The following is a 13,205-nucleotide window of genomic DNA, read 5'->3' as shown; positions in this document are numbered from 1 at the left end:
AGGAGGTCGGAGCGGCAAGCCGAACGTGATCCGAATTCGAATTGGCGGATACCCAGGTGCAGATCAATCACGAAATGGTTCGCCGCACATCAGCAGTCGATCCTTCAATGCGGCTCCTAGTCATGTCAGGTACGCGGACTGGCTGTGAGACATTGAATACATGACAGCTGTTCCGTCTATTCTTGCTCATTTACTCATTTCTTTCATTCCCAGTCCCGATTCTAGATCTATCTTTTGATAATCGCTCTCAATCAATTTGTATGAGAAACCCTACTTAGATCAAGGTGTCGGCTTGAGACGAGGGCTGATGATCTACCTTTCTTCCCATCACCTGTAAACTAGGGTCTTGCGAAAGTAATTCCATGATTCCAAGAAGGGTAAATGACATCGGATCGAGTGATCGGAGAGGAAATAGCAAACAGACAGACCATACACTTGACATAGTTCCTCGGGCGTTTTGACTGAGAAAAGGCAATGCATACGACTAGCCGTGCGGGTTCCATACCATTGACTTCAGAGTTCAGGGCTTCACGGGTGGTCCAACTTGGCTCCTGTCGCCAAGTCCTTTAGTGCGGGTGGTGCTTGCAATGAATGCTTGGGGGTTCGGCCTTCAAGCCGTGCCCTGCCTACCCCTGATGCGAGAAGCCAAGTTTGTCTCCTCCCAACTTCAACTTGCTTGTCTTTCGTGTCTTCCTAGATCCAATCCAATGCATGTCACATCGGACAGCGTCGACGTGCATCCGCTATGAGGCGCTATGAAGCGTCGATCCTGCCGGTTGCTTCATCCGACAACGACTTCAACCCCGTCTCTCTTTCTCACCATCTCGTGCGGCGACGGCGACGACAGTAACCAAGACTTGGGATACATCATGTCATGCCTCTTTGACACCGATGTCTGCCATCATCTCCCACGCAGCAAAGACGAGAATGAGATGCTGTCTGGGAGCCGAGGCAGGTCACTGACATTGGCACTCATACTTGGGAACGCACTCGCATTCGTTCGCTCTTCGTCTCGAGACTGCAACCAAACCTGACATCCGGTCCTCCTTTCGGGCTGAGGGGCAAGCCCTGCCTCGAACTTTGACGCTGGGCAATGCCCAATCTAAGTATCTCTGTCGTGAGTCGTCTGTCCATCACAATTCCACGCTGGCCGAGGAACCCCGGCACTGCCTCCCACCCTGAGCCACGAGCCAGAGCTATCCATCCCATCTATGTTTCTTGTCTTCTTCTTCGAACCCTGCAACGGCAACGCTGTAGGCGCCCACTTTGGATGTTCCGTCGCTGGCCCCCCTCACCTCGAATACCCCTTCCTTCATGCCCCGAGGGTTGTCTCTGCCTCTAAAGCATGAATAAGAAGCTTCTTCCCAGACACGACACCCCAGACGCACAGGCGAGCTTGCAGAGACAGCATGACTTTTGACAGGACTTGACTTTCCTCGCAATGCACCTCGGGTCTGACTCCAGGGCCGGCCCACAACTACACCCCAGCCTCACCCACCCCGGTGCCCCCATCTTCGCTCCCAAAGACCCGGCCTGTCAAGGTCGGCAGTCAGATGTCCCTGCTTCCTCGCAGAAGCCCCATGAGGCGCCTGTCTGATGGTTCCGCCCTCCTCTACTTCTCTTGGCAGCCTTCTCGGTACCATCATCCAGTTTACATCCGAGCCCGTGCTTGGCGCCGGCGCGCGGAGGTGCCAGTCGTTCTCACGTTTCCTTATGCTTGACACCCACCCCCTTGGCTTCTGTGATCTCCAGGGGATCATCCATACCTCGGACGCACAGCTGAAGCTCAATTGCAAAGTTGGCAGTTGCTTGCTTGTTGGGCACCGTGTATCATGTCTCGCCCCCCGCGTCGTCGTGGCCTCTTGAGGGAAAGGAAAAAAAAAAGGTTGTCTGTCCGTGAGGAACCACGATCGATGCTTATTTCTCCAGGTTTCCCACCTCTAGCTGCATCATGTAAGACCTCCCTTCTCTCATCTCTTCTCCGTCGCATATTCAGCGCCTCTTGGCGTTTACGATTACCTTCTGTTTTAATATCTTATTATAATTTCACTTCAAGCCTCTGAGAGGACTGCGTCGCTTTATTTACACCATCATCATTACGACAGAACAAGGGAAAGAAAAGAGCAAGGCCTCTCTCATCACCACTTGAGTCATCTACCTGCTTCGGGCATACCTACCACGCCATAGTAAGCCCGGAAACCTGGCACACCAGCAATAATACGAACATTTCACGCCCGACACTCGCATTTCTTTTCAGATCCCTGATGCGAGAAAGAGACGGCCATCGACGCACCCTGCAGACAAAAAAAAAAGCCGGGCTGCCTCTCAGTGTCTCCCTTTGCCCTTCTCATCCGCTAGTCGCCATTGGACCGGGTTTTGTGGTCCACCAGCGTACGCGTACATACTACGTATGATAGGCGTAGTCGTCACTCTCTGAAAAATCGGGGGTGGAACTACGTGAAGCGTATCAGCTTGAAGAAAAGATGGTTCCAAATCTGGGGCCAAACACATCACTCGGGTACACTCCGTTTGAGTACTGGAAGGGTCCGAAACCCGTCCTTCCCAGACCAAAGCGCAAATCTAGAGCCGTCGCCCTCGACCTAGAGCCGTTGCTTCCCACCCCCACCCCGGCCCCGAAGCCTAGAGCGGCCGCGAGATGGCCTGGTCAACATCCGCCTGCAGGCGTCTTCGTGGCGCAGCCAGGCACATATATCGTGTCGCCCAATATCAATCGTAGCAAGACGCCTTTTGCGGAGATACTCGTCGTTCCACCAAAGGTCCTGGTCCACCCACTTTTCCGGGACGAGATAAAGACCCCAGACTGGCCCCGAGGCTTCTCTCCGTACCCGAGTTCCATGAACGACTCTGACTACTACGGCGGCATCATGGGCGACTACGGATTCTCAAACGAGCGCCTCGGGCAACAACAAACTGCGTGGTGGAATCCCAAGGGATGGACGAAGCGGATCTGGGCCGGCGTCGGCGGTGCCCTCGTCGTTATCATTGTCATTGTCGTTGCCGTCACTGTCACACAAAACAACAAGAACCGATATCCCGACTACTCCCAGCTGACGTACAAGCTGAGTGACACATGTACGGAACCGTGCTCAGGGTCGTCGCCCGTTGCACGAGCCCCCGGCTGAAAACATGATCATGAACATTCGATCTGATGATAACAGACTCTGGAGAGGACTTCTTCGACGGCTTCAACTACTTTAACACCTACGATCCCACTGGGGGTATGGTTCACTACGTCGGTGCCGACGAGGCCGCGAGCAGGGTATTTACCACCTCCACCCACTACTACCTACATGGAACCAACGGCTGAGTATGCAATCTTTTCGTGAAATAAAGAACCTCACATACGCCACATCGTCCACCGCCGTACTGAGGGTAGACCACACCACCGGCAACACCTCCTCCCCCGACGCCTCGACGGGCCGCTTCTCCGTCCGCGTCGAGTCCAAGAACCAGTACGACAAGGGCCTCTTCATCTTCGACGTGAAGCACACCCCCTACGGCTGCGCAAGCTGGCCGGCCCTCTGGTTCTCGGACCCCAACAACTGGCCCGACGCCGGCGAGATCGACGTCATGGAGGCCATCAACCAGGGCACCGACGGCAACCAGATGACGCTGCACACGACGTCGGGCTGCGAGATGAGCGTCAAGCGCAAGCAGACGGGCTCGACGCTCCAGTCGGACTGCAAGAACACGACAAACGGCAACGCGGGCTGCGGCGTCGAGGGTAAAGCCTCGACGTACGGGTCCGATTTCAACGACGGCGGCGGCGGGTACATGGCCATGGAGTGGCGCGACGAAGGGATCCGCGTGTGGCAGTTTGCGCGGGATTCCGTGCCCTCCGACATCACGGCCGCATCGTCGCCCGACCCCAGCACCTGGGGCGAGGCGCTCGCCGACTTCCCCAACACGGCGTGCGATATGGGCTCCCACTTTTCGAACCAGTCGCTCATCATCAACATTGATGTGTGCGGCTCGCTCGTCGAGGCAAAGTATGCTGATTCGGGGTGCGGCGGGACGAGCTGTTCGGATTTCCAGGCCAACAACCCGGACGCCTTTAAGACGGCGTACTGGGAATTTGGGGCCTTTAACTTTTACACCGCGTCGTGAGTGCGGCGCTGGTGCTGATGGTTTAGGGAGAAGACAGTTGAGTGGGAATAGAAATCAGGGAAAAGAGGGCAAGGACGAAAAGACTTACACGAGATGAGATGAATTAAGGTCGCCACCAAGGCAGGAACCCCGGGTGGCCGAGGATCGTGATGGGATCCGATTCTACGACTATTTGACTTTTTCTTTTCTTTGGTGAGAGCTAGCGAGCCTTTTCTAGTACAAGGTGTTTAGATTGATTCCCTTCTGGGTAGGATACCTCGGAATCATTAGAATACCAGACAAAATGGGAGGATGAACTTAGATTGAATGAAGCAGAAATGCGCACAGAGTGCAATCCATCAAGTTGAATTAGCCAAACATGTTTGGAGTCCAGTATATTACAAGTCTATTCTTACTCCCAACGCGTAGTCTACTCGACAAGAGATCTGAGCAGAGGCGTCCCGCTGGCGCGAGCGTGTGTACAATACAACAACACCGCCACCCTTGAGAAAAACCAAAGTGGAGAGAGTTTCTGGCATCTATATCGTCGTCCCCTCATCCTCCTTCCTCTAAACCGGCTCCTCCGCCCAAAAAAAAAAGCCCAGTAGCGTTTGACCGCGACCCGTTCCCGTAACGCCGTGCAATGCAAAAGATACATCTTCCATCCGCCTTTTTGTTGGTACATGTACAGATAGAGACGCGAAGTGATTCCCACAGAGGTCAAATCAGGCCCATCGTCCAGGACGGAGAGTAGAAGAGGCTCATGGCCTCACCCAACCCAACAGAGCAGAGACGACTGCCTCCTCATCGTATCCTCTCACGTCCCGCCTTCCCTCCTCTTCCTTGTCTCCCTCAAAACACAACAACCCCCTACTCATCGCTCGGCTGCCTCATATACGCATCAATAGCAGCACTAAACGCCGCAAACGCAACACACCCGCCCAACGCAGCCTGCGGCCCAGCATTCTTGGCCAAGATCCCACCCGTCAGACACCCCGCCGCAACACCGTTGCCCAAATCGTTTTTAGCTCTCAACCCTTCGATACCGCACTCGATACCTGCAAACAGCGCGCCGACTTTACCAAAGTTCTTGGCCATGCCGTACGACCGCGTGCCCATGTCCTTGAAGCCCACGCGGAGCTGCTGGCGGAAGGGCAGGTCCGCGATCGGCGTCACCGTCGTTTGGCCGGCTGTCGTTGCTGTGTGGAAGGGGGTGTCGTAGGACATCTGTGCAAGACGAAAAGGGATTAGTTGAGAATGTCCACAGGGGGAGGGGAAGGGGGCTCAAATCGTACAGATGCCATGAACATGCCAAACAATCCTCCCATACCGAAACCCATGACACCGGACATGATACTCTTCGTAAAGCAGTTCTCCATAAAGTTGGTCATCTAGCGCTATCGTTAGCATATGGTCTCCTCGAAAGAGGCACGCCTCTAACATACAGCCTTGATCTCAGGGTCCGGAGGGCCCAAAGCTGCCGCGGCGCCTGGGGATCCGCCATGCGACTCTTGAGGGGGCATCGCACCGCCGCCGGGAAAAGCCATTGTATTATGTAGAAATTAAAAAGGTAGTCGTGGTCGTGGATAGAGAGCGACTCGGTTGAGTTCCGCGGATAGAAGCGATCGCGACGCGTAGAGTTGGAAATGAATGCGCCGGAGCTGATGGATCTTGTAATATTTCTGCCAGCAAAGACCGCCCCTAGACACTCGTTCCTGAATGCGCCGATGGCAAATTTATTTTACGCCTTCCATGGCGAGGTACCTCTTATCTTATCGGCGGAGCACGTGCAGACCCCACCGTTCTTCTTCAACCGACCGACCTCCGAGCGGGCCATCCCGACTTCGGGTGGGGCCAAATGCCGGGCCTTCTCCGGGGTTGCATCTGTGCTTCACTTCGGCTGCTTTACTTACACGTCCAATCCCGCCGAGGCGCCGGGTCAATGTCACCATCGTGCTCATTCATCTTTGCCAAATTTTGCCTTATGAATGTTTTCCACCTTTCTTGAAAACTGAGCTACATGGATCCTGTTCTCTATCGGAAGAGCCCGTCAATCAGAGGCCTGCTGTGATGCTTGCTTGATATGCCATAAAAACGTCCTCGGACGCAGACAGGCCTGAACCAAGACCGAGCCTGCTTGCTGCTATGGATCCTGAACCACGGAACCTCCTGCTCATCCCTGGTATCACCCGGCGTACCGATATCGATCCTGGATGCATCGAACAAAAACTCTAAATCCTCTCGATACAACGTTCTTTCGGCATCCAAGATTGCAGAAGACTAGCCACCATGAATTACCGCAAAAACAGGTCGCCAACGCCGTTTCTAAGCGTTCTTGTCCGGTCAACGTGGTCGAGACCGAGGTAATCATCGTCATTCGTCGCAAGCTTCCACAACTCGTCGTCTACTCATCTGTCAGCATTGCAAAAGAGGATAGTTCTGGGAAACCCTTACCATCGTTAAGGTATTGGGGCTTCGAGAAATGGGATCTCTTGACCACCGCGAACTTGATCTTCTCGAAGCTCTTGCCCTTGATGCCAGTCCGCTTCTCCAGACGCTTCTTGGTATCCACAAATTGCTCACCCTGGCATCTCATTAGTATTCTGTGAAGCATCGTTTGGAATGCGGCACATACCTCGACAAGCATGAATTTGAAAGGCACGCCGTGGACCCTGCTGGGCTCATTCTGGAAATGGAACACTTGAATGAAGTTGCTCGCCTCTTCGTCGCTGATCTCTTCCTCGGGTACGCGTTCCGCGAAAACGTTGGTGTAATCGTTCATGCTAATGACGGGGTAATCACGCGAGAGTTCGCGGTAAAACTTGTGACTGCTGGTCTCGTACACGCGAATACGGCCTCCTTCAGTCTCGTCGGGGATGCTGGCCTTCTGAACCAAGACTTGAATTAGGTCCTCGATATTACCGTTCTTGGCCACGAGGAGATCAAATTGTTCCTGTACATGGTTATCATCACATTCAACTACGGCATCCTTCATTGTAACTCACCTCTTTCGTGATGCCCTCACTGAGCCAAGTGATCTTAATGCTCTTCTTGGTGTCCAGCTCGGCCAAACTCATGTCTAATACTTCAAAGTAGAAGGCATCAGTTCGCTGACTTGAACTGAGTTGATTGTATCCGGACGGGTTCAAGATGAGCTGCAGACTTTGGTTGACGCCACGCTTGACAGTTGTCTTAGGGTTGCCTGTAGCCGAGTTGACTGTCCAGAAGCGGATGTGTGTAGGGTCGACTTCGAGCCTGTCGCCGACGCGGTCTGCAAGAATGTCGTAACTGATCTTGGAATTGAGGACCAACTCAAAGGGAGGGAATCTCTCGGCATTACAGCGTGTCGGATGCGCATGGAACTTAACAGTCTTCTTGTTGTGAAGGAAGTCGTAGTACTCCCGTGCGTCGTCGAAGCGGTCGGCCTTCTTGGTAGGCTCTTCCGCTGCCTGCTTATCGCCCAGACCCAGACGCTTCTCGAGGATGTTCCTGTCGCCCTTGCGTTCTGTCGTCTTTTGGAAGCAAATGATGTCGCCATCCTGCAGTTCTGCAGCCTTAAGAGACTGCTTGGCCTTCAAGGCTTCGATCATTGTCGGCTTGATTTCCTGGGAATGGTCAATATAGTTTCAATATGCACACCGGGGATAAAGAGCTTACCTCCCAAAGCGAGATCTTCTCATCGCCTGGCAGCTTCTCGCCCCATCCCATCTTCTTCATGATGATCGGGACCAGTTCCTCAACCTTCTTCTCCTTGCTGATGTAGACATGGCCGACGCCGTAAAGAGATTGGGCCTCCACATCAAAGTGCTTGAGGAAGATCAAGATGAGATCGTTCTTCACAACAACTCCATTAAGCTGGCCTTGGTACGTGGGCCACACTGCCTCGCCTTCTGGTGTGGTCTCTTCTGCCACTTCGGCCCAGACTCTCAGGAATTGATCTCGGTGTGCAGCTGCCCTTTGGAAGCATTCCTCAACCGTAGGTCGCAGATCCATGATGGGCTGGTCAGGACGAATTGTCTTGTTCTGGCGATTAACCATAATCCAGAGACGAACCTTGCGTGGGTCTTGTTCAACGTCTGCTGCAATGGTACCTACCAGATCCTCCATCGTCGAAGCTCTCAATACACGATACGAGCGTGGCGCCGCATCGCCTTCGGCCTGGTCTGCATCAAACGATGTCAAGTCTGTGCCTCCGTGATTCTTAAAGGTCTGCTCCGTAATGACCTTGACGCCGATATAGAGGTGCTGCTCCTCCTTTTCCTTGCGCTTCGCCTCTCTGAGAGCAGTCTCTTCGTCGAACTTTGACCGCAGGTGAAGAGGGATGTCCTCCTTCGAAACCGGGCAAAGGATGTTATCCAGCCGCGACTGGCGAATGTAAACCAGCATGTATGCGCTGTTCTGGCGTACGACCGGAGCCTTTTTCTGGAGAGGTGCTCGCAAGTGGTTGGCAGGATGTGTTTTGTATTCTCCGCCAAAGTTCTCTTCAAGCACCTCACGCATCGTGGCTCTCGTGACCTTATCATCGTCGTACTTGTAGAACCATCCGTCCTTCTCAGGCTTGAGGAATGCATAGTAGTGGCCAGCGTTCAAGTCACCGCTGTGAACGAGGACGCCATGAAGCTGGTACGTCCATGACTCTGACTTGTCGGCATCCTCGGAGAGATACGGCGCTGCGTCGAACGTTTCGGGGAACTCGTATCGGTCATTGATCTTCATCATAGTGTCTCGTTGAATGTCGTATTCGAACCGCTTCAGCTGCAAGTGCAAGACGTTGGGGAAGCTTTGGAAAATGACACCCTTGTTGGCATCCTGCAGCTTGAAGTCGTCACCAGCATAGTACTGGTTCTCGCCGTCCATCTTCTCGACCTGAACGTAGTCCTTGAAACTATCCAGAAGGTTCTTGTTGCCGCTGACATTGAGCTGGATGTCCCAGAAGTCTTCGACTCGGCTGGATTCGTAGTCGACGTTGACGCATGAGATGTAAGTCTTGATCTTACCACTAAACATCTGCGGGAGCACGTGCTCGGCCGGGGTACCCTTCATTTTCTCTTCCATGCGCTCCATTAGCTTTCGCGACAACTCCTGAACATCCTGCTGTTCAAAAATGTGTCTTGTTTCCCAGCCAAAGGACTTGGTCAGCTCGTTCGTTCCGACCGCCTGCTCAGAGGTCTGCAGTTGGTAAAAGAGACGTTGCAAAGTGTACGCGCTGTTGCCCATGCTCTCTTCGTGGTCTGTGGGAATTTCGTAGATGGCCTACAGAAAGTCAGCAATGATGCAGAAAAGATGCAAAGGGTCTTATAGCTAGCTGTACCTTTCGGAAAGCGTTGGTAAAGTACAATGACTGAAGAAGAGAGTTCAGATAGCAGGTGGCGCCTTGGTTGCGTAGGCCGACGTAGCCGGTTTCCTTCTTGGAATCGTAGTTGTTAAAGTTGTGCCAAAGGACACCCGTTTCGTCTTTGACGAGGCGGAGGTAGGCTGTAATGTTGGCAGTCTCGTTCTCGCACAGTGGTCGACTACCACCCTCCCAGGGCACGTTGAACATCTTTCGCAGCTCGAGGAAGCGAGTGAAGCCCCAGTCTGACTCCTCCTTGGTGAATCGGTGGTGCGCCGTGTGGTGGGTGTAGAGAGTCGGGTCGTTCGGGTTCCATAGCACAAGCGCAAACTGCACACAGCAGCTCCAATTCTCGGGGATGTTCGTCGGCTCGAATCCGTGCTCAAGGTAAATGGAACATTGGTCCACATTGTTACCATGAGGGAAGAGAAGAATGCGCCTGGGGCAAGTGTAAGCGAAGCTATCGAAACGGAGCACCAAAGGGGATGCAGGTAGCGCACCATGGGAAGCCGCCCGCCTGGAACACAGGGCCGTGTTCCTTCTTTGACATTGACCGCCATGCTTCGACAGTCCATGTGTTGACGACGTCTTCGAGCACTTCGGGCTCTTCGTGGAGATGCGGGAAGATGACATCCTTCATAGCATCAACTACCCCGAGTTAGCCGGCGCGCAGTATACGAGAGGTTGGGTATGCCTACAGTCATTTGCCAGAGGCAGGTCCTGCAGCTGTTCGGTCCCATTGTCAAGGTTGTCAGGGTCGATGATGGCGATAGGCTCCTTCTCCGAGTCGGTGCCGCCGACGTACTCGTCGGTGTCCACCACCATCTCGTTCGGCGAGTGGATATCGTTATTGTAGCTCTGGAGTAGTAGACTTAGTCAGCCAAAGAAGCGAAATAATATTTACTACGGTCGTGGAAGGGTAGCTAGGAAGCCGTGCGGCGTGCTAGAGGTAGAAATAGATGCGGGAGCAGCAGAGAGCTTGGCTGGCCTGATGGCGGGGTATTGAATGTCGCTCGAAGTCCAAGCAGTCCAAGCTGAAGCCTGGGGCGATGAAGGAGATGGGAAGTCGTGAGGATGACGCAGCCCAGCAAAGACGAAAGGCAGAAAGGAGGTAAAATTGTGTAAGGGGTAAGTAGTTGCTTTGTCTCGTAGACTCACCATGGTCTATGTGCCGCGGGATGAAGGGAAGTGCGAGAGGAGCCGATGCCGTTGCCAGGCAGGGAAAAGCAGCAGACTGGCGATTTGCGCCAGGGCTGCTTCGATGACGGAGTGGGTGCCGCAGAGGCAGGTAGGCGACAGGGCGACAAGCGATACAACGGTAGACGGCAGGCTGCGTTATTGACCCAGGAAGTGGCGGGTGCAATGAGCAATTGTTGCCTTTGGAGGATGAAGCAGGTCGTGACAAAATGTTGGTGAGGAAGAGATCTTGCATGAACAAAAGACAAGACCAGGAAGGTGGAGGCGGCGGCGGGCTGGTCCAAGCAGGTGCGGAACCTAGAGACAGGTGCAAGGTCGGTCGACAAGGTGAGGTGAGGTGAGGTAAGGCAGGAAATGGAGGAGGTGCAACTGCACTGTAAGGCAGGTACGTACAGGTGCTGTCGCTGGTAAAGTGGGTGGGCACTTGGTAACTACCGGGCACGAGGCAGTGAGTGGAAGGCACGCCGCACCTTAGTTAATGGATGGACACCTCAGGTAGAAGGTGCAAAGGGTTACAGTAAGCCCGACCTGACTTTTTTTTCTTCCTGAATGACTGGGACGGGGATAATGAAGTGGTTTTGTACCAGTGTTATGCAAACTGAAGCACCAAGGACAGGTAGCTCAAGTATTTAGGTAGGGTCTCGTCGTGGAGAGAATCATCAAGTAGAGAGAGGTGAGGCGCAGTGCAGTATCAAGAGTACTAGACAGACTGGCCCTTGTGAGACCTAAGGTATTAGATGCTAGACGTACCTACCTATGGATGGAGTGCTCGGGTGTGAGGAGTACACAGTTCGTGTTAGCTATAAACGCCAAGAAGGTGATGTTGCCTTAACAGAGCTGGGGTTTCCTTTGGTTGTGTCGTGGACAAGGTGCCCCGCCATCGAAGCCCAGGACCTTTTATGCCGGGCAGCTGGGGGCAAAGGTGGGCTTGCGTGTAAGGCACTTCACCTGCTGCTCCAGCGCGGCCAGTCAGTGAAGCCGCTGTCTGGCACAAGCTGCATGTACCCAGATGGGATGGCCTTTGCCCCTCTGATTGGGGAAGAAAGCCCCCACCCATCCAATGACGTTTCCGTGACTGCCAACAGAGCTTGGCCTTTCCAGTTTCCTTTCACCTGTGTTTCTGAGACCTGATACGGTGATACTGGTGATGTGATGCCGGCGGGTTTGTCTTTTTTAACATCTGATCGACTCAGGTCATCTCAGCCTTGCATATCAGCCACCACTTCTTCAGTCACCCAGTTTGGCCAAACAAGCTGGACTAACAGACAGCCAAACGCCTGGGACTCATCAGATTCTCTAATGCTCTCAGTAAGCAGTGCCTGGGTAGCTTGGTTTTGCAACCCCATCTCGTCGCCTGAAACTTTGGTCTAGACGTCTAGTCTCATATGGGGATACGGCTAATTTCTGCTACGTTACCTACCCATTTGTGACAAAGTGGACGCTAGACAACAAATCTGCTTCCAATACATAACAAGTCTTCTCCCTCGAAGCGTGGTTCCCAGAACCTCTCTGCGGGCTGTTTCTCCACGAAGAAATCTACAAGCAATGGGCCAACTAGTATCACATCCAATGGGATTCGCGCCCACTTACGCGAGCATTCTGAAGAAGTGAATTCGGCCGAAGTGAGCATTGTCAGCTTTTGCGCCGGATGTCTTAGTCACTGACTGGTCGCTCAACTCATCCGATATGTGGGCATCCCAAGAGCCTGGCACTCATACCGGTTGGCCTCAGTAAAGTTTCCACGTCGTGGACATATGAGCACTACAAAAGTGTGGTCATTGCATATGAAAGTCTCGAGCTTGCCCTCGCCATCCTTGACAATGTATTTTGTTCTATTCAATGGCTTGCTTGGCTCAAGATTGAAGAAGCCGAGAGGGAGGTTGTTCCATTCTTCTGCTTGATTGCCCATGCCCTATGTGGTTATTCTTTGATGCGGTCCTTCCACCATATAGGTGTTGCATAATTCCACATGTCAAGTCAAAGCAAAGAGTGGCATAGAAAATACATCCTTTATTTCTAGTCCTTCATAATGGACACCCTCGCAGACTTCGCGTATAAACACATGATGGAAGTGCGAGTCGATATGTTCCTTAGTAAGATCCCCACTTATGCCACCGCGCCCCTCCATCCGAGTACAGCAGGACTCCCGAGGCAGATAATATCCCCGGGCTCCTTGGACCCGTCACCCGTGCATTCACAACAGCGTCCAACTGGCGCTCAATACACTTCTTCTATCCTATCAGAATTTCCCTGCAATGCCCCGTAGACAGCTCTCACCGGGAAAATACTATCGATTACCACCTTAGGTATAGGCACCATTTCCTACCGTACCCGCCGTTGTAGTCTTTCACACCGCCAGGTTTAGTCTCGTTTCAAGAAACAAATCGTCTGCCCATAAATCAGGCACCGGAGTCGTAGAACATGTGTTTGAACTCTGGGCTTTGTGTTTCCACCAGTTGAAACTTTGTTACGGTTCATAGGGCCGTTTGAACGAACCCACCATCTCTGGTGGAAGCTGAGGTAAGCTTCTTTACCCGTCTCTTGTCAGGAAGGCATATCCGCGGCACAT

General features: G+C 53.2%; 3 protein-coding genes across 3 annotated transcripts; 1 reads left to right on the top strand and 2 right to left on the bottom strand.

Moving 5' to 3' along the window:
• Window positions 1–2,483: 2,483 nt before the first annotated feature.
• BDP55DRAFT_558271 (endo-beta-glucanase) lies at window positions 2,484–4,128 on the top strand (the record flags this gene model as incomplete). Its single annotated transcript, XM_060569785.1, has 3 exons — window positions 2,484–3,093; window positions 3,180–3,280; window positions 3,355–4,128. 3 exons carry the CDS (start codon window positions 2,484–2,486, stop codon window positions 4,126–4,128), a joined length of 1,485 nt encoding a protein of 494 aa, XP_060426536.1.
• Window positions 4,129–4,884: 756 nt separating this feature from the next.
• On the bottom strand, window positions 4,885–5,766 carry BDP55DRAFT_246158 (Tim17/Tim22/Tim23/Pmp24 family-domain-containing protein). The gene is made up of 3 exons (XM_060566245.1): window positions 5,553–5,766; window positions 5,403–5,498; window positions 4,885–5,334 (listed from the first exon to the last, which is right to left on the bottom strand). Exons 1-3 carry the CDS (start codon window positions 5,652–5,654, stop codon window positions 4,978–4,980), a joined length of 555 nt encoding a protein of 184 aa, XP_060426535.1. The 5' UTR covers window positions 5,655–5,766; the 3' UTR covers window positions 4,885–4,977.
• A 635-nt stretch (window positions 5,767–6,401) lies between these two features.
• On the bottom strand, window positions 6,402–10,264 carry BDP55DRAFT_731292 (ubiquitin carboxyl-terminal hydrolase; the record flags this gene model as incomplete). Its single annotated transcript, XM_060579798.1, has 8 exons — window positions 6,402–6,511; window positions 6,562–6,691; window positions 6,743–7,060; window positions 7,113–7,712; window positions 7,765–9,360; window positions 9,419–9,878; window positions 9,940–10,087; window positions 10,138–10,264. The coding sequence occupies 8 exons, from the start codon at window positions 10,262–10,264 to the stop codon at window positions 6,402–6,404; spliced, it is 3,489 nt and encodes a 1,162-aa protein (XP_060426534.1).
• Window positions 10,265–13,205: the final 2,941 nt, after the last annotated feature.

The sequence above is a fragment of the Colletotrichum godetiae genome (genome assembly GCF_030913485.1).
Source record: "Colletotrichum godetiae strain CBS 193.32 chromosome Unknown BDP55scaffold_37, whole genome shotgun sequence".
In the NCBI taxonomy this organism is placed as follows: Eukaryota; Fungi; Ascomycota; class Sordariomycetes; order Glomerellales; family Glomerellaceae; genus Colletotrichum; species Colletotrichum godetiae.
This window is presented reverse-complemented; position numbering and strand designations above follow the sequence as displayed.